Source organism: Plodia interpunctella, chromosome 9 (genome assembly GCF_027563975.2).
Source record: "Plodia interpunctella isolate USDA-ARS_2022_Savannah chromosome 9, ilPloInte3.2, whole genome shotgun sequence".
Classification (NCBI taxonomy): domain Eukaryota; kingdom Metazoa; phylum Arthropoda; class Insecta; order Lepidoptera; family Pyralidae; genus Plodia; species Plodia interpunctella.
In genome coordinates this window covers 2,180,217-2,201,556 of record NC_071302.1, presented here as the reverse complement: position 1 = coordinate 2,201,556, position 21,340 = coordinate 2,180,217, and the positions used below count along the sequence as shown (strand labels likewise).

The window sequence follows — 21,340 nt, the reverse complement described above, 5'->3', positions numbered from 1 at the left end:
AGTTCGAAACTTGTGTTATGGGATACTAACTCAACGATACTATATTCTATAACATATACATATATAGATAAACATCCAAGACCCAGGTCAATCTGAAAAAGATCATTTTTCATGTTGACCTGACCGGGATTCGAACCCGGGACCTCCACTGTAGCAGTCGGGCATGATGACCATTAAGCCACGGAGGTCGTCATAACAGATAAGATAAGGAAGCAGATAACTCATTAGGAAGTTATAATTTGAGCCCTTCAACAGTTTACTCTCATGAATTGCTCAATTGTAATTGACTTAATACTTCCGTGACATATCAGTACTACAAACATTTTTAGTTATCTCTTAGGAATTCGTACTAGTTATCTAAAAATGTTAAAAAGCAAACATATAATTCTTTATTGATTTTAATTATACTGCCTCTTATTTTTGTTGTTCATTTTCTTACCGTGTTTACCTAATCTTTAAAGTATATTGTAGGTACGAATATCCTTCATTTGCTCTTGAATTTATTCTTAGTTGGAACACTTGTCTGGAAGAATCTAATTCAAATATCGTTGGACGTCAACACGCAAAGAAAAAGTAGACTCGGCTGTTAAAGGACGAAAATACTTTATAAAGTATTTTCGTCTACTTACTTGTTCTTTGCAAAGTAACATAGGTATCTATTATGTTAGATTATGGAGATCGAGTATGTCATGCACACTCAAATGGTCAAACCGGTAGCGGCGTCGTGGATCGGGTCGGGAGGTTCCCTCTATTGTGGTTGAGCTTCGCGATGGCTGAATCACGCGTCAACTCGTGAACGGGTGCTGCCGGGGGAACTGGTCAGCTCGATCTTTTATTAAAAGTTTTTTTTGTTTGGTTAATTATTCATATATATATATAAGTATATATATTTTCCTTTCATCAGCACTTGATCACAATCATAATATGTTTCAGTATACCTTTTGACCATGTACTTTATTGTGTACTTACATGTTATATTACTGATAAAAAATTATACATAAATTTATATTTAATAAACGGTAAGCCCTTCTGGCATAATAGGGACCAACACTGTTTGAATGAGTTTCTTTCGGCATTTCTTCTCAGCAGTGGTCGTTCCGAAATGCTAGTAGTTTGTAGCTTTGGTAAACATCATTTAATTTAGAATATAACGTGAAAAAGTGCCTGTGAAGGCCTAATTTCTGAATAAATAATTTGATTTTGATTTTGCGTGTCAATGCTTTTGGGTCAAAATTAAGTGTACGTGGACGCATCGACACTGCCGGATCCTTTAAATCAACTTGGTAATTACTTAACCCATTGGAGACTTTATTAAAATAAGAAAGTAGAGTGGCGCCGGGAGTTATTGTGGCGGCGGCCTCCGGTCACACTGCATTCGTATTTGTTCCGAAATATCAAAAAATTGCAAAACACGATGCCGTTTTAATCCTGCCATTGCACAACGCATTGGGCAACAATGTCCAAATATAAACGAATTAAATAAACCACTCCGGCCATCCGGCATCGGCAGATACAATACACATGTTGCATAACATTACTTACTTTCTGCAAGGATATATGCAGTACACATTAACTGAAGGCCCATATAAATAGTGCTTGAAGTTCTTGCTAACTTTAGACACCAAGTACACTTAAACTTAAACCAAGCACAAGATCGAATTGCCTGGAAGACCTCGTCAAGAGAACTAGAGCTACTGGTATCAGAACCACAGGATACAACTATTATTGTGATACTTACATTTCTTCGAGTGTGTTATTGCTAACATTGATGTCAGATTTTTCTCTAGGCACTAATGGCAACTGATGTGACTTTACGACTTTTCAATAGTACACTGGGTTTACAAAAATCCTGAATAATAAAACAAGGTCAGTCTCCTGAAACATAATTGAATTGAAAAATTCTTGGAATTTAATTCGAATACTAAATACACTTTTTTAAAATTTAAAAACGTTGTTCTCATTCAATTTGGGTGTAGCACTATAATGTATGCAAACGATCGTAGAAACTGTGGCAAAACTTGTGAATGGATTGCAATAATTCGGTCAATCTCGTGACGCAGTATTATTATGAGTCTTATTCAAATAAGTTTTTTACAAAAATGATATTTATGACACATGCTTTTATTTGTTGTCACAAAGATCTCATTGATTTGATGTGTGACAAAAAAATCATATACTTGCAGTAAACCGTAGATGAATTCCCACGTCTGGAGCAGTCCCGTGGTGCAAGGGACGGCTTCAGACGTGGGAATTCATTTTTAAGCAGCGTTCTTCACCGATTTACCGTTTGAGCTGAAATTTATTATAATTATGATGGTACACCATCAGATCATGCTTATCATAATAATGCATTGTCATCCAAACCAAACGTCTGTACAAAATTTCAGCTCAAACGGTGAATCGGTGAAGAACGCTGCTTAAAAATTGAGTTGCATGATATACCTAGTTACATTGCAAGTTAAATAAAATTTTGTAAAAAGACAACGAATAACGAGAAAATTTAAAAAAGTCGTATGATGGATAGATACACCACAGCATTATTGTGAATAATTTTGTACTTAAAATGCAAGGGCTCGGCTGGTTGCACCGGGACTCTGCAATTTGATCCAAGTATCGATCATATCAATGCAATTTTTCATCAATTCAGGAAGCATTTTCTGTATACTTGATTGGAAAAAAAAATTCAAAGTTGGTCAGAAATTAGTTGGATGCATTCTTTTAAAAACAGCTTCTTATGAAGTCACACGAAAATACTATTTAATAGGTGATTGGACTCACCAACAAATCTAAAATTAATACAGATGAATAGAAATAAATCGACTAATTTGACATACATCCGCATAATACGCTCATCAACGACTTCCAAACAGTTACGAAATCTAATCACCAAGTCCAAGAGCGATCAATCACTCAAGGTCATTGCTAGTCCCTCCTTCGTAACCCCAATCCACGGTGGGGTGCTCTGATGCAGCGGATACGGCTTCACTTGCGCTTGCGCGGTGTCGCCGTGAACTTGGCCCGCAGAGCCGTCACCCTGGCCCCGAGGCGTTATCGCAGGCGCCGCCCGCGGCCTATAATAGCTGCGTCGGCGGCTCCTGCTTCAGTGGATCGCGCCTCCCTCAGACATGTTCCGTGCCCTGGTCATCCTCGCTGTCGTCGGCGTCGCCCGCGCCTGCAAGCCGTGCAGTGAGTTCATTTAAATCATTGATGGATCTGTGGAGTGCTGTGTTGTGTTCTGTGTGTCGGTGGTAAGTCAACGTTTTCCAATTTGGGAAAAATATGTTGATGATTTATCACTCCTCTGTCAAATTATTGGAGCATTGAATCCGGAGACGACATGTTATTCAAATTTAATTTCCAATCGAGTGTTCTTCAAATTCGGTTATGTCATCTAGTCATAATAGAAGTGATATTAAAGAGTTCGTTGCAAGCTAGTGCAGTGATGAATAAGCTTTACAAAAACATGAGTTGAGTGCTTCTTGAAAAGAATTACCAGTGTAATTTTTGCCATCTATTCGTAATACATCCGCGTCTTTTTAGTGCGTGAAGTTACGTAGGTAGTTGCTCTATTTAAAAACTCTGACTTAAAAGTTAAATAAGTTCAGAACGACATCCCTATACTATCTAATAACAAATGCTATATGTTTCAGACAGGGCTTAAGATTTTTACAAAGTCAATCTTAACTTTACGTTTTATGATGAAAAAAGTTTTTTATAACTTCAAAATAATTTAAACATTATTAGAGCCCAAAAAAAGAAGTCGATATCGTGTTTTGTATAAAACATTTAACATAAACATTGCAAAAATTCGTTATTCTAGTTTAACTTTATGCTTACACTTACCTACTTAGTTATCGTTATCAAAACAAATCCCAACTTAACCCAGTTAAGAGACATTAAAGTTATGAAATTCTTTGCACTTTGCTTGCATTCTGTAATGTTTGCTCAGGTGAAGACAATGTGTGCTTAATATTTATAAATTATGTAACCCAATATAGGAAATTATTTATTTCCTTCTAATTGTTTTTTTTTTATTGTCAAGATCTAAAACAACTAATAAATAGAAATTAAACCCCGTAACAAAAGTTAAAAGGGTTAAATAAGATTAATAAAAATGCAATATGAGAGTCGTTGTATCGTTCGTTATTAGTACCTACATACTTAAAAACTGCGCTTCAATTTGTGCGAATTTTTTTCGGGGCATGACACACCTAAGTTAATTTGGGGTGTGATTAAGTTAAAATACTTAATCCAAATGTATACGATATTCTACTGTACTTACTGGATATTGAATAGCAGAAAACATAAGTCTAAAATTCTTCTTCGACATAGTTTCAACTATAATATTTTTACCTACAGCCTGTGGAGTTGCTAGAGGGGGGCGAGTGGTGGGGGGCGCGGCTGTGTCACCAGGAGAGTTCCCCTGGCTGGCAGCGCTCAAGAGGGACGGGAAGGTCATCTGCGGAGCCACCGTAGTCGCCAAAGACCACCTCATTACTGCCACGCACTGTGTGCATGGGTAAGTGAATCTCCGCTAACAAACAAAATCGTCCGCCCATTTTTTGCGACAAAGTACTTAATCATAAAATTCAATATCACAAGTTTCTGTAAATATATTGTACGGGACCTAATAATAGCCCCTGGGGTACGCCATTCTAAACTGAAATTATTATTATACAAAAGATTGCGCCAAAGCCTACAATGCCAAAACCAGCGACATTAAATAACACGCTAGGACCGCCAGAAGATAAGACTGTAGTAACATGAATCATAGTAACCTCGGTTGGTCCACGTGTTGGAAGCAATCACCATCTGAGGAAGGTCAAAGTCATAGGAATCGCACTGAAGGCTAGATAACAAGTCTTAGGACATTCTAATTTCACACTAGGTAATTGTAAATATTATTAGTAGCTAAACAATGTTTCAGATTTGTTGACACGATTGTCGGTCTGTCACGTTTTCACGGCTAAACCGCTTGACCGATATTGATAAAATTTGTAGGTCAAATATAGGATACCTAGCGCGGGCAACAGCAGATTGAAAATTGTAAATTATAAAAACCTCTCGGCAATGAATCATAACTAACACGGCCTTTCAGTCAAAAAAGGCACTGGATCTAAATGAGTTCGTTTGGGGGCTACGATGCTACATACATATCCATAGGTATATGATAGTCGGAGGTAAAAAAGAAAGTAAAAGATTATTTTGATAAGTGCAACATACGCCCAGAAAGATTAGCCGTTACATTAAGCAAAAATAAAGACAAAACAGCATAAGCTCTATTAGGAATAGCATAACAAGGAAAGTAGTGGAAGAAATAATTATTATTATAAGTATTTGTGAACGAACAGTTACCTATTTTCAGTAAAGTAATTCCAAGTTCATCATCAGAAAATTTATTAAATATATTTGTATTGTAGGTATCACCAAAAACAATCTTCAACACCTCGTATTAAATATTTGGTTTCCTGTTCAGTATTTGAATATTTTATCTTGCTCCAACCAATAATTAGATTCACAACATCTGCAAACAATGGGTGTTTCTGTTTGTAGTATAATGTAGGTGAGCATCAGTAATTGGTGAAAGTATTTACTGAAAGGTGCTCCGAGTGATTGTAATGACGCGTCAACATCTCAGGTGCTATTAGTCCTATTGAGGATGTGATAAAGTAAATATTACATAATACACATTTTCAGGAAGCTCACTCAGTAGTTATTTTACAAATTTATTTAGTCAAAAAGTGTTTGTCACATTAGCTATTTTAATTGTTGAGTCGCTGCTTCTTTGGATGGTTAAAGGGGTCTTAACCACGCAGTAGGAATTTTGGTACATTTATCACATGGCCTACGGACGCATTACCAAATTAGATTTAAGTAAAACAAATTAGTCCAGCTTTGTATTTGGATGATTAAAGAGAAATTAAATATGAAATCTAATTCATATAGTGTCTTATTAAATCTCTCAAACTGTGCTAACGGTAATTAGCACAATTAACCCTTTCCTCAGACCCTAAAACTATAAAAATAAATTACCCAACTGTAAAACCGGCACTAATAAATATCTCAGCATGCTTTGCATTGAAACGGGTCATCGCATCAATCACTCGGGTGCATAACGGATGCATTTCATACAGTTGTGACAGACGGACAAGTTTTTGTAGATTGTTACCATATAGCTGCTCTGGGCGCCGATAACGGGCACGTTTTATGGGTAATTTATGGAAGTTATCGAGATTTCGGTGAAATCAGATCAAGGGTAAATTTTAATAAGAGCAGCTTAAACTTCTTTATTTTTCGAACGTATTATGGTAACTTTAGTGTCAGCTCTGACTTGTCTAAAATACATACTTATATTCAGAGATTCCCTGTCCATTAGTCTATATGTTCTGTAAACATTCGTCAGTAATACTCGTACATGACCATTTATATTGATCACAGGCATATGAACTATACTCATCTAAATTTCCTATATTCCCTAGTATCGATGGAGATAAAACGCAGAACGATCATCTCGACATCATTATCCTATTCACTAACGCGATAAATATATCCATAACCTTGAATTCAATAGCTCTTTTCACATTTTCTCTTTCCGTTACAAAGTGTTATTTTCGTCTTTAGGCTTATCCACCTCAGACCATACAGTTTTGGCACCTTCGTGACCTTTCAACTTTCACATTGCGCAAGACTACACCTGCTCAAGAATGCAAGATAATGCAACGTACGAATGCATGAGAAGATTGAGTAACAGGCGACAAAAGACCTTAGGCTAGAATGGGTCTAGAATGCTTAGCATTACAATACAAAGATAGTTTACCTACATTTAGCTAAATGGAGTCAAGTTTACTTGTTATGTATGCCGGTGGCTTGCGGAATGTACCTTAGTTACGAGTAGGTACATTCCGACTTGACCTAACTACTACTTATTCAAAATAACTTAGAACACCTAATTTTGAAAACGGTGATCATGGAATCAATAAAACTGATGAAGCCATGGTCAAATACATGACCAACATAATAAACACAATGATATCAAAAGACTGCCAAGATTAATTGGTAGGAAAGGAAGGAAAATGTAACACAACGTAAATGTTACTGGGACCCCGTTTTCATATTAATAATTAAAATTAATGATTAAGTAAAAAGTACACCTTTAATCATACATAACGTTTGTATCGTTTGTATGCTTACATCTAACGGATAAATTGATTGATATGGCCGGTTTGGCACTTTCTCGTATTGAATAAAAACCTAAATACGCGTGTTCTATAGGTAGGTACCTACGTACAATGTTCAACAACCGTTAATTTATAGTAATTTGGGTATAGGACATGAACTTCGAACTCGAAATCTCTGTGTTTAAGTGTGTCAGCGGCACACTCGTATACGATTTCGGTTTCATTGCTGTTATCTATACAAATGATGGTCAAAATTGTGGTTTTAAATGAATATCTCCAAAAAAAATAACAGGCATTAATTTCGATGAAATACCGACCAATTCTTCTAAATTTAGCGGGACTTTTCTTTAATCTGTGTAAGTAAAATATGCCTCAAAAAGAGAAACATATACAAATAATATTTCCTTGTATCTTGACTCAAAAAGCATCGATTTCGAATTCAAATCATGTAGAAGAGTGGAATAATCGATTCGCACGGCAATCGATAACAAAAGGATCGCGGGCGCATCCAACGAATGTGATCTTGACCCATTCTTTTCTTTGACATTGGAACCGCATGGAGGCATTACGTGTTGACCGAGTTTCTGCATATGTTTAGAAGTAATTATAATGTCATAGTTATGGCATTGGCTTACTTAAATCATTATTAATTTGAATCGACACACTAACGCCAATCGATTGTTTATTCAACTATTATCTATTTGTTTTTATGTAAATAAAAAAATATTGTAATACAAAAAGTACTAATAACAATGTATGAATGTATGTTCTTATACCCGTGACTAATTATAAAACTAAAGTTTTGTCAGATTAAAATTTCTTGTTTCTTTAAACGCATTATTTGATAAATATTAAAAAAATATTGATTTTAGTAAAACAATACGTTGGCGGCGGCGCTCGGTGTACCACAAGGGCGTATTTTATGTCCTAGCTTTAACAGACATCTCACGTAGACATGTATCTTAACATAAATTCTAGGTACAATACGATACATGCCACGAAAGATGAAACGATGTGTCTATGGTTTGGTTGTGCAATAGCAAAATGACTTGAATTTTGTGCAGGCAATTTACAAACCTCATCTAACGTGGCGCGCATTGTACTGTAATTGGACCAATCCCCCTGGTGAAGACACGACCCCTATTATTTGACTTAGCATAAAAATAGCTTATGTATCCCTTAACATCCCACTTTATGTGGGGTCAGTACAGCATGCCAATCTCCTGCTTTTTCTCTATCTGGTGTTAACCGATCTGTTACTTTCTTTTTAGCCATATCCGCGCTCCATCCATCTCTAATTAGGCTTTCCCCTGGTTGTAGTGTTCCTTATAAGTACCCTCGTAATTTGTACTCCAGGGTAGAAGCAGGCCGGCTGTCGGTGCTGGTGGGCGAGTATGACGTCAACAACTCGAGGTCTGACGGCTACGAGGTGTCACATGTGGTGCAGCACCCGGATTTCAACCGGTATACCTACGACAACGACATCGCTGTATTGAGGCTGGCTGACCCACTACCGGATAAACTGTACAGGCCTGCTTGCTTACCTGGTGAGTTTCTTGTAAAGTCATGGGTGTATTTTGAGGAGACATAATTTCGGCGGGAATTTTTCGAATAACTTTTATTTAGATCGCAATGAGTGCTATAAGTGCAACGTCATCCACTCTTGTTACGTCAATGTGGCAAAGCCAAACATACATCACCTCCCTCAGACTTCTCTGGCTTTACCACCAGATACATCCAAAATAGTCACTTATTAAAAATTTAAGCTTAAGGACTAATTATATTTAAGTTTGAGTATGTCTCTCTAAAATTCATATTTTTACCTGGTGCCTGAAATATATGATTTATTTTTATAATTATCATTTCTAATCTTTAGATGATGAAGACACGCTGGAAGGTGTCGACGCTGTCGTGTCTGGTTGGGGCAGCACCATAGAAAAGGGACCCTCATCAAGTATACCCATGAAAGTGAGTTTATTCTCTCGATTTTAAATCTGAAAACGCAACCACGAATCAGCATAATCTGTGGTGGAGTTAGAATGTAAGAAGTAGAAGCATGTCTAATGCAAGGTATACCTTTCTGTACCATTTCTACAAGTTTCTACATTCATGAACTGCTTACCTACGAAAATATCCCTCCCTCCTCGTTTGTCAGACCATTGGCACGCATATCCTCCTTGACTAAATCAAGCCAGCATTTGGATGTTGTCATTATAAATACAAAATTGCAGGCTGACGTCCAAATCTGGGCGCAGGACGACTGCACGGGCGCGGGTTACGGCCGTCGGAAGGTGACTCCCCGCATGCTGTGCGCAAACGCACCCGAGCGTGATGCCTGTTCTGGAGACTCTGGAGGCCCGCTGTTGCTTTCCCAGCCACACTTTACTGTCGTGGGTAAGTATAACGAGTATTTAGTCTAAAGAATTCAAGAGATTACGCTACATTGTCAAGTAAGAGAGTACTTACTCTCTATGGCTAAATTGACAATGTAGCGTAATCTTTAGTTTGGAAATAAAAGTATGAATAGTAAAGTCTCCTCATGATGACTTCATCATGAGGAGACTTTACTAATCATACTTTTATATCCAAACTAATGTTATAAATGTGAAAGTGTGTTTATTTTTGTTCGTCCATATTGTACGCCAAAGCAAATCAAAGCATTTAATCAGAAATTAGACATACACGCAAGCACTTTTTTAGATCAAGCTTTAAATTGTATACCTACTTACTTCCATATTATCTTACGAGTAGCCAAAGGATTTTTTTTGTGTTTTATTTTTCAGGTATCGTGTCTTGGGGTCGTGGCTGTGCCAGGCAAGGTTACCCGGGGGTATATGCTAGGGTCGACCAGTTCCTGCCGTGGCTGCGAGTGGCTCTAAGACACGCGTGTACCTGCGCTCCTCCATCCTTATATTAACTTCACTGAGCTACACTTAACCTTGCTCTTCACCCTGTGTGATAGAATTACTTAATATTATTTTTTATTTGGTTACCTCCATAGAAGAATAATATATCTATGGTTACCTCGCCATGTATGTTGTATTTGGATTTGTTTGCTTAAATAAGTAAAATTGTACCTACCTAACATCATGGATGCGCGGTGTTTTAAAATTGTATCAATCAGTATTATTTAATTTAACAATAATGAGTAAGGCTTAGGATAAAATTAGTGTTTGATAATTTGTTGTTATTTTGAGTATAACTTATAACTTTGTTGAAAAGAAAATGCTTTATTCGGTAAAAAAACATAGTTACAATTTTACATTAGTTATACATGTAAAAACTGGGGGTCTATGCCGAAAAGGATCCCAGCTGTTGGTCCTAATGTAACGTACACTGGTTACCTATATTAAGTACCTACTTAGTTATTACTGTGTTTAGTAAAAAAAAGGCTGTGATTTATTTAAGAACTATGTACTTATTAAACTAAGCAAAATAAATAAAAGTTACTTGTGAAAATATAGGTATTTCATTTTTGTAGTGAGGGTCCATTCCTCACCACCAACATTTACACTTCGCTTCGTAACTAGTAAATCGTTGTATTTTTAAACTGATATTATGACAAGATATAAAAAAGAACATTACCTACATCAATGTCCAAAACTGTGGTTTTCTAATGAGAGAAGTTTTAAAATTTACATCCGGACTTACGTCCGCCCATGCCTAGTGATGTGCTATTCTCGAATATTTGTACAGAAAAAATATTCTCGGAAATTCCCCAAAGTTTTCTTCAGATCGTTCTCATTTAAATATTCAATGAGAATTTTCATGGAAACCAAGAGGATCGATTTTATCAGCGATTTGGCAGAATATTTTTTTTGCAGAAATGTAAGTACCAACATAAAACAAAAATAGTAAAAAATATCGTCCCGCGAAAATTTGACATTTGACGTTTAGGACGCCGTTTTGTCTTTGTCAGCTGATTTTACAAACATAAAAAGATAATTTCTTCGAATTATTTGTATTATAACTATTATTTTACCTTAGTGCCCTAATAACTAGCATATTACCTAATAATAATATGAACTTTTCGGACAATGAAGCCGTAAGTAATGCTCTCTGGATATTTTTGATTATTTCCTAACCAAAACTTTCTTCAACGTGATTTATTTTATATGACATGTCTATATACAGTTTTTTGATACTTGAAATTTGATCATTTTACTTTATTCATAGTGCTGTTACACTGAACTGCTGTTAATATAAAGGAATCAATGTAAAACATCATTTCAAAATGGTTATAGTCAATCATGTGACCATATTGAATCCATGGAATATTTCGTCCCTTAGGATGACACATCAAGCGTTGAAAGCACCTCGAATACAGACAACACGTCTCGTAGTGAGACTCCGACTAATTCACGAGTGAAAAAACGCAGAAGAGGGAAGAAAAAGGCAACAAAACAAGTGAAGCCACCTTATAAGTTCAAGTAAGTATTTCTGGTAAAACAAGATCTTAACTCTTTCTGACTCCTCTGAGAGCTTTCACCTCTTCTTCGTACAGCATCAGAGGTTAAGGTTTGCTTTCTACATTTCCTTTTCCACTTTATAGTTTTCTACATCCCTAAATGGCATATTTTCCATGTCAACATCCAGCCTGGGTTTGCCAAAACTTTGTTTCTCAAGCAATAAATAAAAACATTTCCTAATGTTACAATTTCCTCTTAAAATCAACAGCTGTAGTGCAAAAGAAGACCATGGCCAGCCGTTGTTTGGCTGCCAATTCAACCACCACTTGGGCGAGGGAGAGCCCCAGGTGTTTGCAGTGGTGGGCAGCAACAGAGTCTCCATATATGAATGCCCTGAAACTGGGGGGTTCAAATTCTTGCAGTGTTATGCTGATCCTGATGTAAGTATAATCTTGTCTTAATTCTCATGTCATATTATTCCAAATCATTGGGAGATCTCTGTATAATATCTTGTATGTTGACCAAAACCACTATGTAAACATTGCAAGCTTGCCTTATTAAATAAATAAAACCTCCTGCAACACAGCACATCGCTTCCTGAGCAATATCCCACTAATTACAGACCCATTTCTATTCTACCTGCATTAAGTAAAATTTTTGAAAAGCTAATTTTAACTCAATTAGTTTCTTATTTTAACATAAACAAAATATTACACAATAGTCAATTCGGTTTCACTAAAGGTCGTTCCACTACTGATGCAGCAGCCACTCTAGTTGGAATTATCAATGATGCTTGGGAAGCCGGACAGGATGTTATAGGTGTATTTTGTGACCTTTCAAAAGCTTTTGACTGTGTCGACCACAACATACTGAAAAATAAGCTTAAATTCTATGGTGTCACTGGAGCGGCCCTTGATGTACTATCTTCTTACTTAGACAATAGAACTCAGAAAGTAGAAATTAATAGAGCAGCCTCTAACAGCGCTCCTGTGCACATGGGCGTGCCTCAAGGCTCCATTATTGGTCCTTTTCTATTTCTAGTTTATATAAATGATCTTCCTTGTCTTGCCCAACAATTGTGTGATGTAATTTTATTTGCTGACGACACGTCACTACTGTTTAAAGTTGATAGAAAAAGTAGAAATTATAACAATGTAAGCAACATTATGTCACTTGTGCTTGAATGGTTTACAACTAATAACCTGGCTTTAAACACAGACAAGACCAAGTGTATTAAGTTCTCTCTTTCAAACGCACCCCAACTTGATATTCCTTTAGTAGTTAATGGTAAAGTATTAGAATGGGTACACAGTGCCAAGTTCTTGGGCATTACTGTGGATAGTAAGTTTAAGTGGGATAAACATATTGAAATCACGGCCAAAAAACTTAGTTCGGCAGCTTTTGCAGTGAGAAGGATCAGACAGTGTACAAACATCGAAACAGCTAGGCTCGTGTATTACAGCTACTTTCATAGCATAATGTCCTACGGATTATTGTTATGGGGTAATGCAGCTGACATAGGAAAAATTTTTGTTTTACAGAAACGAGCAATTCGTTTTATTTATGGGCTTAAGCCACGGGATTCCTTGCGAGAATTATTCAAATCGATAAATATTATGACTGTTGCATCTCAGTACATCTTCGACGTACTTATTTTTGTTAAATCTAACTTACACCTGTATAAAACATTGAGCGATGTTAACAGTGTAGTCACTCGTAATAGGCATAAACTTTGTATGAACAGATTCCGACTTAAAAAGGTTAGGCGGTCTTTCGTGGGTCAAAGTGTTAAATTGTTCAATAAACTCCCTGTAGAGGCTATTAACTTGCCAATGCCAAAATTTAAATCATATATTAAAAATGCTTTAATGGCTAATGCTTATTACACGATTAGCGACTATTTAAATGATAAAAAACCTTGGACCCTTCCTAAAACTTCCACCTCTCACACTTGATTTTAATTTTTTTTTTTTTATTATTATTTATATATTTTCTTGACATGTTTATTACATATATTTTGACATTTATTGTAAAACATATACGTGATTTGTGATCTCCAAGTGTCTGAAAGTAACATAGGTATCTATTATGTTAGATTATGGAGATCGAATATGTCATGCACATTCAAATGGTCAAACCGGTAGCGGCATCGTGGATCGGGTCGGGAGGTTCCCTCTATTGTGGTTGAGCTTCGCGATGTCACTCTGTCACTCTGTCACAATGTCACTCACGCGTCAACTCGTGAACGGGTGCTGCCGGGGGAACTGGTCAGCTCGATCTTTTATTAAAAGTTTTTTTTTTTGTTTGGTTAATTATACATATATATATATAAGTATATATATATATATTTTCCTTTCATCAGCACTTGATCACAATCATAATATGTTTCAGTATACCTTTTGACCATGTACTTTATTATGTACTTAATGTTATATTACTGATAAAAAATTATAACAAAAAAATTATACATAAATTTATATATAAAAAATGGTAAGCCCTTCTGGCATAATAGGGACCAACACTGTTTGAATGAGTTTCTTTCGGCATTTCTTCTCAGCAGTGGTCGTTCCGAAATGCTAGTAGTTTGTAGCTTTGGTAAACATCATTTAATTTAGATTATGACGTGAAAAAGTGCCTGTGAAGGCCTAATTTCTGAATAAATGATTTGATTTTGATTTTGATTTGATTTCAATAATCTATAATTGTAATAGATTGTTCTTGCAGATGTTTCTGCTCCATTAATAAAAAAAAATTGAATTAACAAGTGTATCAATAAATAAAAAAACATTGTTCTTTCAGGTGGACGAAACATTCTACACATGTGCATGGTCGTACGAAGAAGAGACATTTCTACCGCTGCTAGCAGTAGCTGGCTCGCGTGGCATCGTCCGTATCTTCCATCCAGCCACTCAAACTTGTATCAAACACTACATTGGCCACGGACATGCTATCAACGAAGTCAAATTCCATCCAAGAGACCCCAACTTATTACTGTCTGCAAGCAAGGACCATGCGTTACGGCTATGGAATATCATGACTGATGTATGCATAGCTATCTTTGGAGGAGTTGAAGGCCACCGTGATGAAGTGTTGAGTGCAGATTTTGACCTGAAAGGAGAACGGATCATGTCATGTGGAATGGACCATTCCCTGAAACTTTGGAGGTTGGACAAGCCGTCCATGAACGAAGCAATCAAACAAAGCTACAATTTTAATCCTCATAGAGCTCTCAGGCCATTCAATTCGTTGAAGGAACATTTCCCTGATTTTTCCACAAGAGATATACATAGGAATTATGTAGACTGTGTCAGGTGGATGGGGGATCTTATTTTGTCAAAGGTAAGTGCAACTTTAATTAACATAATTTGCAAGTGCAAGGCATATAGTTCCTGCTCTAGAATAGGACCACTTCACACCCATCCATGGAAATGCTTAACTAAGAGATAAAAACCTTACAACACCATTCCTAAAGAGGGTTGACGTTATGTAGGCGGTCATAAAATCAATCAAATTTTTCATGTTAACCTTGGCGACATATCCGAGAATGTTCTCACGAACACGCGAGGGTAAAAGTAGATTCAATATTTTTACTTGTATCTTCTTTTCTAGTCATGTGAAAACGCCATAATTTGTTGGAAGCCGGGCCGTCTGGAGGACACGGAGCTCCGCCCCGGAGACAACTCCGTCACCATCGTGCACCGGTTTGACTACAAGGAGTGTGAAATCTGGTTCATCAGATTTGCAGTCGATTATAGTCAGAGGGTAAGATTGCTTAGTCATGATTAAATCAAAAACTAAGAAAGTCATATAGAAGACGGAAGAGTGTAACTAAATGAGATAGAAGTTTTGTAAAAAAACTTCCTGGCCAATCCACATAATGTCATACAAAGTGGCAGGTTGGGCTGGGTATGTTTTAAGAAATAAAAGATCTCAGCGCAGTGTCTCGCATCTCTTTCTTTTAACCTTAATAAGTAGACACAAAATTGGACTTGACGAGAAGCTACAAATGATACACATGACGAGAAGTCAATATTTCAAGGCTTGACGAATTGGTACATACAGTCTATAGTTTTCTCTGTCCACGGTCCAACCTATGTCTGACAAAATAAATGATCGATTCAGGTGATAGCGCTGGGCAACCAGTGCGGCAAGACGATGGTGTGGGAGCTGGGCAGCGTGGCGGGGGGCTCGCGCGTGTCGCAGTTGGCGCACCCGCGCTGCCAGGCCGCCGTCAGGCAGGTCGGTGTCATGTTCCCACTTCTGAACGCTCATTGTTCCCACTTCTGATCGCACTTCTAATTTTTTAAAAACTGCGCTTTTTGTGAAAAGATTTATTCAGGGCCGGTGACGCGGGTTTGATATCTCTGGTGTTGCAGGCTGCGGTGACAATTCCCCATCAGATGGGCCGCATGCCAGTTTGCTTACTCAGTAGAACGTAAAAAACGTTACCTACCATGACACCCAAAAAATACGCTTAATTATCTCGAAAATGGACAATACTCAACGACACACATAAAAAACGTTATTATTTAAACTAAACTATATTTTGTCTCATTCTGCCAATGTCAAATATTGTAAAGTATGATAGTGTTTGAATTTTATATGTTTAGTATCAACGGTTATTCTAATGTTAATGGTATTGAAAAAAAAACACTTTAACCCAGAGCAAAGTTTAACACACCGCTATATAACCACAAGTCTTAGCCACAAATACACAGATGGATGTAAAATTACCATATTTCACATTTCCTAGGTTACTCTCTCCAGAAACGGCAAGGTGCTATTAGCTTGCTGCGACGACGGCACCATCTGGCGGTGGGACAGAGTCACAGGAAAAGAGTGCTAGTCCAAAAGGATAGTCAAATCAAATGAAAGAATTAGGTACGTAAAGTCCGTTTTTTCTTATGAGTCCATGTGACATCAACAATCTTCACAGTACGTATAAAAAATATATTTAATATATTGCTGTAAAATCACTGAAAGACATGGTATTTACATAATATGGATTGTGATATACATAATAAGACTTACATCCACGAAGAAAAAACGAACTTGAATTTAGGAACATTTTATTATGTCCAAACAGCAACTGCCAAGAATTTGATTGAATTCGAATTAATTAATGATTTTGACTTATGAAATATTTTTTATTCCAATGATGATATGTAATTTCTTGTAAGCGAAAGTGTATTTAGGCACGAATGTGTTAGATTATAGTGAATTCGCTATTATTTAACTGTTTAGGACTTTTTCTATAAAAGGCTGAAATTCAATAAATTTTATTTTTTTTATAAGACTTTTGAAAACGCTTATAAAATTTTTGTAACCAGTCCTAAAAGGGCTATTATAATCAAATCGACTAAATAAAGACTGCCTTTAGTAAAATTTAGTTTGTAGTTTTATTTCAGTTTTGCATGTCCACATGCAACAGCTTGATAAGAGTAATTACTGTGGTGTGAGCTTTTTACCTCTACCTATACCCATACCTACTAATGTTTTCAACTTTGTTTATTTGTTAAAGTACCTTATAATAACTTAAAACATGATATACAATACAAGCGGTCTTTTACACAAACCTTATCTATTACCTTTCAAAAAACGACCCGTTATGAACCGAACCTAAACAATGTTATGAACTTACCTGATTTCATCTGTTATTGAAAAATAAACTATTACAGATATCATATTTTGAACTTGAATGCGCTGCGTGACGCCCTATCATGGCATCAGTCGCACACCATGATGTGCGAAAAAAATGGACGAAGTGTTTCTGTACATTTGTTACTGGGAATAAATAGAATACGCGTCTGAAACTTTGTATCGATAACATTAAATGGGTCTAATCAAATGAAACACTTTTGTTCATTACAAATTTTATTCTAACCAACAATACGGCTACGTTTAACATATGAATCACAGGGGCCAAGGTGTCATCTCGTGTTCGCTACTCTTTACTTACGTTGCATCTAACGTGTCCTAACGTACAAAATACAGAAATAACAATTTTTAATCATTTGCCACAAAAAACAATTTACTTATCGGGGAATAATTTTTTTTTTTACAATGTTATTGCTATCTCTATTTATTACGAAAGAACAATATTGAACATAAAAATATATAAGTGAAATACCGCCCTTACTAATTTATAAATTCAGTTTAATCTGAAACGTACATTACTACTTTTGAGTACAAACTGACATCACAGGGCAGAGTTACAACAAAATGAATGAATCAAATCTATAAATAGGTAATTAAAAATGGCCATCGCTGTATTTTTATTGATCTAAAAATCTAACACCGATATAAACGACCCAATTCACTACGACATTAATATACTAGGCTAGGATTCATCTAGGACTAAACAATGACAGCGTAATTGAATTTTAATCAATTTCCTTTTAATTCAGTCTTTAAAATTTTACAATTAAAACGAGCAATAAAGACTGGCGTAAGACAACCAATTACAAAATTTTTATATCAACTGAGGTTATTATTTAAATGCATATATTTCTATCATTTTTGTTTTGATTAATATTTCCCGAGATCGTTCATTATGTATTAGAAATTAATCGAAATTCTATAAACCTCATACAAAATCGATTTATACTGTAGCTTAATGATACTTTGATCACAAAGAATATATTGAGCTAAAATATAAAATTGAATATTACGTATAAATTGAATGAGACTAAAGGTAAAAGGTGAACATCTTAAAATAAACACAAATGTACAATAATATTCAACCGAGTCCAATAGTGTAGAATACAAACTACTGTTAAATGAAAGCTAAACGTCAACGAATGATAACGGATAACAATAAATGTATTAACTTCGTAAAGGCACATAACAAAGGAACCATTCAAAACAATGGTTAATTAACATTTATATTCAATCATTCATACTCAGTCATTAGATTTTAAAGATACTGTCAACGTCGAAAGCTAACTGCATTTTTAAACTTCAATTTACCGACACAACATAAAGCATATAAATAGACCCAATAATGTTGTATAATGTAATTATGTTCGAAATCATAATATTGCTGTTATGGTATTTAGTAAATAAATTTACAAAAAGGTATGTTTCAAGTGAATAAATTTCATTCATTCAAAAGATAAATAAATAACATGTATACACAATAATGCATACAATATAAAAATACATATATCTACTAATGTTAAACATAAAAAACGATAAATTTAAAAATTACATTTGACGTTTACAGTACTAGTACCGAAAGCTAAGCTTTACAAAGTTTTTATTTGTTAGGGGACGAAATTCGAGTGATTAGATTAAATTAGTGATCATTTAATTTAATATGTTAAGAGGCAACAGCTAAGAGTACATATAGAAAAAAGCAGATAAAGTGTACAAAAGTGAGGTGCCTTACCTATCCACCAAAACAATTAGGCACATGGCAAACATGGCGTCACTGTAGCTAGGGAGGGGAATATTCGAGACTCGCTGATACCTAGTATGAAACTGGTAAGTAACTATTGTGAATACAACTTAGTATGTGTATATTATAACTATACTTTATTTATTTTGGGAACAGAGAACTGTGTGTGCAAAGGAAATAATAAAACTCCTAATTGATTAAATGTACTTTATTTATTGGAATAATTTGAAAAATTGTTCTAATCAGAATCTAATTCTTCAATCCCTGACATTCTTTCAAAATCTGAATGTGATTCCAAATCACTGTCATCGCTGTCGTCATTTACATTTATGACTAACTCTCTTGCGTCTTCTAAACCTTGCTTTTCCCAGTACGCCTTCCGTAACCGGTCCACGTGATTAATTTCTTTTTTCCAATCGTCTTGCGTTATTGATTGTATGGCTTCCCTGGCTAGTTTTTCGATTTGTCTCTCTGACTGATCGACATTCTTGTCGGCGACTCTTTGTTTGACCAGGTTCCAAATGTACTCAATAGGATTGAGGTCACATTGATATGGTGGAAGTCTGAGGACTTCGTGACCGCTCTCCTCTAAAAGTTTGTCCACTAAATATTCTTTTTCCGGTCGGTTGCGAATTATAATATAATTCAACTCAGCCTTTGTCATTCGCGGGTCAAACGTAATGTTTCTCTCGCTCAGCCAATTCTGCATGTCTTGTTTACGAGCGGCCATAGTAGGAGGCTTATTTAATTGCTTGCTGTGGTAGGGCGCGTTGTCTATGACAACAATACTGTTAGGTGGCAAATTTGGAATTAGTTTTTCGGTTAACCATTTCGTGTAGTTTTCTGTGTCCATTTCGTCGTGGTAATCCCCTTTACTACTTTTACATTTGTATAATAAGTCTGCACCTTCGACGAACCCAGTCTCTCCTCCTGAAATACAAAGATATAAACATTAATAAACAGTGTAGTGACATGAACAATAGTTAAATTATTAAAGTAGAATATCACGTACGTGCAGAAATATTAATTATATGGAACCCTAATAAGACAGCTCATTGGGTATTACCTGCGTGAACGATTATCCAGCGTTGGCCAGCACTATCGTTTTTTCTTATGCCTGGGACCGTTTGACTTTGCCAACACTTGTTGACAGTGTAATGCGAGTGGACCCATGTTTCATCGGTAAAAATAACAGGTTTTTTTTCCGGGCCCAAGTCGTCGTTTTCTTTTAATCTTCTTAAGTAACGTGCACGCCACGCTGCTATTTCAGGTCTTTCTATGAGCACGTCTCGTTTTTTGGAGCACTTTTTGAATTTAAATCCCAAACTTTCTGTTATAATTTTTCGCAGGGTCTCTCTTTGACCAGGAAAGTTAAGATCTCTCTTAACAACGTTTAAAATTTTTTTCAATGTAGGCACTTCTTTGTACACGTCATAAAAGCTTTCAATTTTTGTTTTAATTGCACAAATCATGAAGTCATCAATTTCCAGCTTTTTCTTTTGTTTTCGCTTTTTCCCTGGAGTGGGTAATTTGACTGTCTCTGTTGGGGCTTCGCTTGACGTACCCGGCTGTGGTGAAAGCCTTAGTTTCTCCAAAACTTCTTTTTCCTCGTTTTTTATTCTGGCCAATGTGCGTCGACTAATGCCAGTAGCCGTACACACTCGCTTTTCCACTTGAGATATTGGAATAGCTATTCCATGCAACTTTTCTTCCTCAAAAAAATGTAATACTTTTAATATCATTGTCCTTTCGGACCCACGGATAGTTTTTTTCCTACCCATTATGAGGTTAACAAAAAATATCAACAACAAAAACAACACGGGACTTTTAAACAACACAGAATGAATTAATAACAATTATTTAACAAAAATTAACAACACAAACTCAACAAAAACCCAACTGACAACGAAAATTTTAGGAGGCGCGAAAGCACGTGGTGTAACTGCAGAGCGCGAGTACACGACTGCGCGTCACTAGGGAGAGCGCGGGGAGGTGAGACGAGGTACGGGCGCCGAAACCGCATTCCTGTCATGCGCCTAATTGTTTTGGTGGAGTAGTACAATAAATTATTGCAAAAATAAAATTGTCAATACATGAAGTTGTTTGATATGAAATATGAATAAAATAATATAAATTAAACATTACGAAGTCATAAAGACTAATATAGTTTAAAAAAAAATCTTAAAATATTATTTACTTTAACTGCAAAATTTTAACAATATGGCAACCACGCGTTCTATGTACGTAGTTCATTCGTACAGCCAACTGCATTGGCTACCCTGCATGGAACTTTATGAACACGGAATATGCAGTGAATTTAGGTAGATCGATGTGCTATTAACTGTACTCATAAT

At 36.0% G+C, this 21,340-nt stretch overlaps 3 protein-coding genes across 3 annotated transcripts; 2 read left to right on the top strand and 1 right to left on the bottom strand.

Moving 5' to 3' along the window:
• Positions 1-2,715: 2,715 nt before the first annotated feature.
• Positions 2,716-10,627, top strand: LOC128672249 (trypsin-4-like). The gene is made up of 6 exons (XM_053749273.1): positions 2,716-3,186; positions 4,360-4,519; positions 8,535-8,725; positions 9,055-9,146; positions 9,410-9,572; positions 9,962-10,627. Exons 1-6 carry the CDS (start codon positions 3,126-3,128, stop codon positions 10,093-10,095), a joined length of 801 nt encoding a protein of 266 aa, XP_053605248.1. The 5' UTR covers positions 2,716-3,125; the 3' UTR covers positions 10,096-10,627.
• Positions 10,628-11,059: 432 nt separating this feature from the next.
• On the top strand, positions 11,060-16,976 carry LOC128672528 (polycomb protein EED). The gene is made up of 7 exons (XM_053749745.2): positions 11,060-11,223; positions 11,469-11,608; positions 11,856-12,027; positions 14,387-14,926; positions 15,197-15,349; positions 15,710-15,826; positions 16,341-16,976. Exons 1-7 carry the CDS (start codon positions 11,200-11,202, stop codon positions 16,431-16,433), a joined length of 1,239 nt encoding a protein of 412 aa, XP_053605720.1. The 5' UTR covers positions 11,060-11,199; the 3' UTR covers positions 16,434-16,976.
• A 2,203-nt stretch (positions 16,977-19,179) lies between these two features.
• Positions 19,180-20,911, bottom strand: LOC128672363 (uncharacterized). The gene is made up of 2 exons (XM_053749464.2): positions 20,053-20,911; positions 19,180-19,916 (listed from the first exon to the last, which is right to left on the bottom strand). The coding sequence occupies exons 1-2, from the start codon at positions 20,765-20,767 to the stop codon at positions 19,225-19,227; spliced, it is 1,407 nt and encodes a 468-aa protein (XP_053605439.1). The 5' UTR covers positions 20,768-20,911; the 3' UTR covers positions 19,180-19,224.
• Between the last annotated feature and the right edge of the window lie 429 nt (positions 20,912-21,340).

Coding starts and splice junctions, on each gene's coding strand:
- LOC128672249 (XM_053749273.1), top strand. CDS start 3,126: ATGTTCCGTGCCCTGGTCATCCTCGCTGTCGTCGGCGTCGCCCGCGCC. Junction 4,520..8,534: donor GCCACGCACTGTGTGCATGG/GTAAGTGAATCT, acceptor TTTGTACTCCAG/GGTAGAAGCAGGCCGGCTGT. Junction 9,573..9,961: donor GCCACACTTTACTGTCGTGG/GTAAGTATAACG, acceptor TTTATTTTTCAG/GTATCGTGTCTTGGGGTCGT.
- LOC128672528 (XM_053749745.2), top strand. CDS start 11,200: ATGAACTTTTCGGACAATGAAGCC. Junction 11,224..11,468: donor ACTTTTCGGACAATGAAGCC/GTAAGTAATGCT, acceptor TTCGTCCCTTAG/GATGACACATCAAGCGTTGA. Junction 11,609..11,855: donor AAGCCACCTTATAAGTTCAA/GTAAGTATTTCT, acceptor TAAAATCAACAG/CTGTAGTGCAAAAGAAGACC.
- LOC128672363 (XM_053749464.2), bottom strand. CDS start 20,767: ATGGGTAGGAAAAAAACTATCCGTGGGTCCGAAAGGACAATGATATTA. Junction 19,917..20,052: donor CTGGATAATCGTTCACGCAG/GTAATACCCAAT, acceptor TTTGTATTTCAG/GAGGAGAGACTGGGTTCGTC.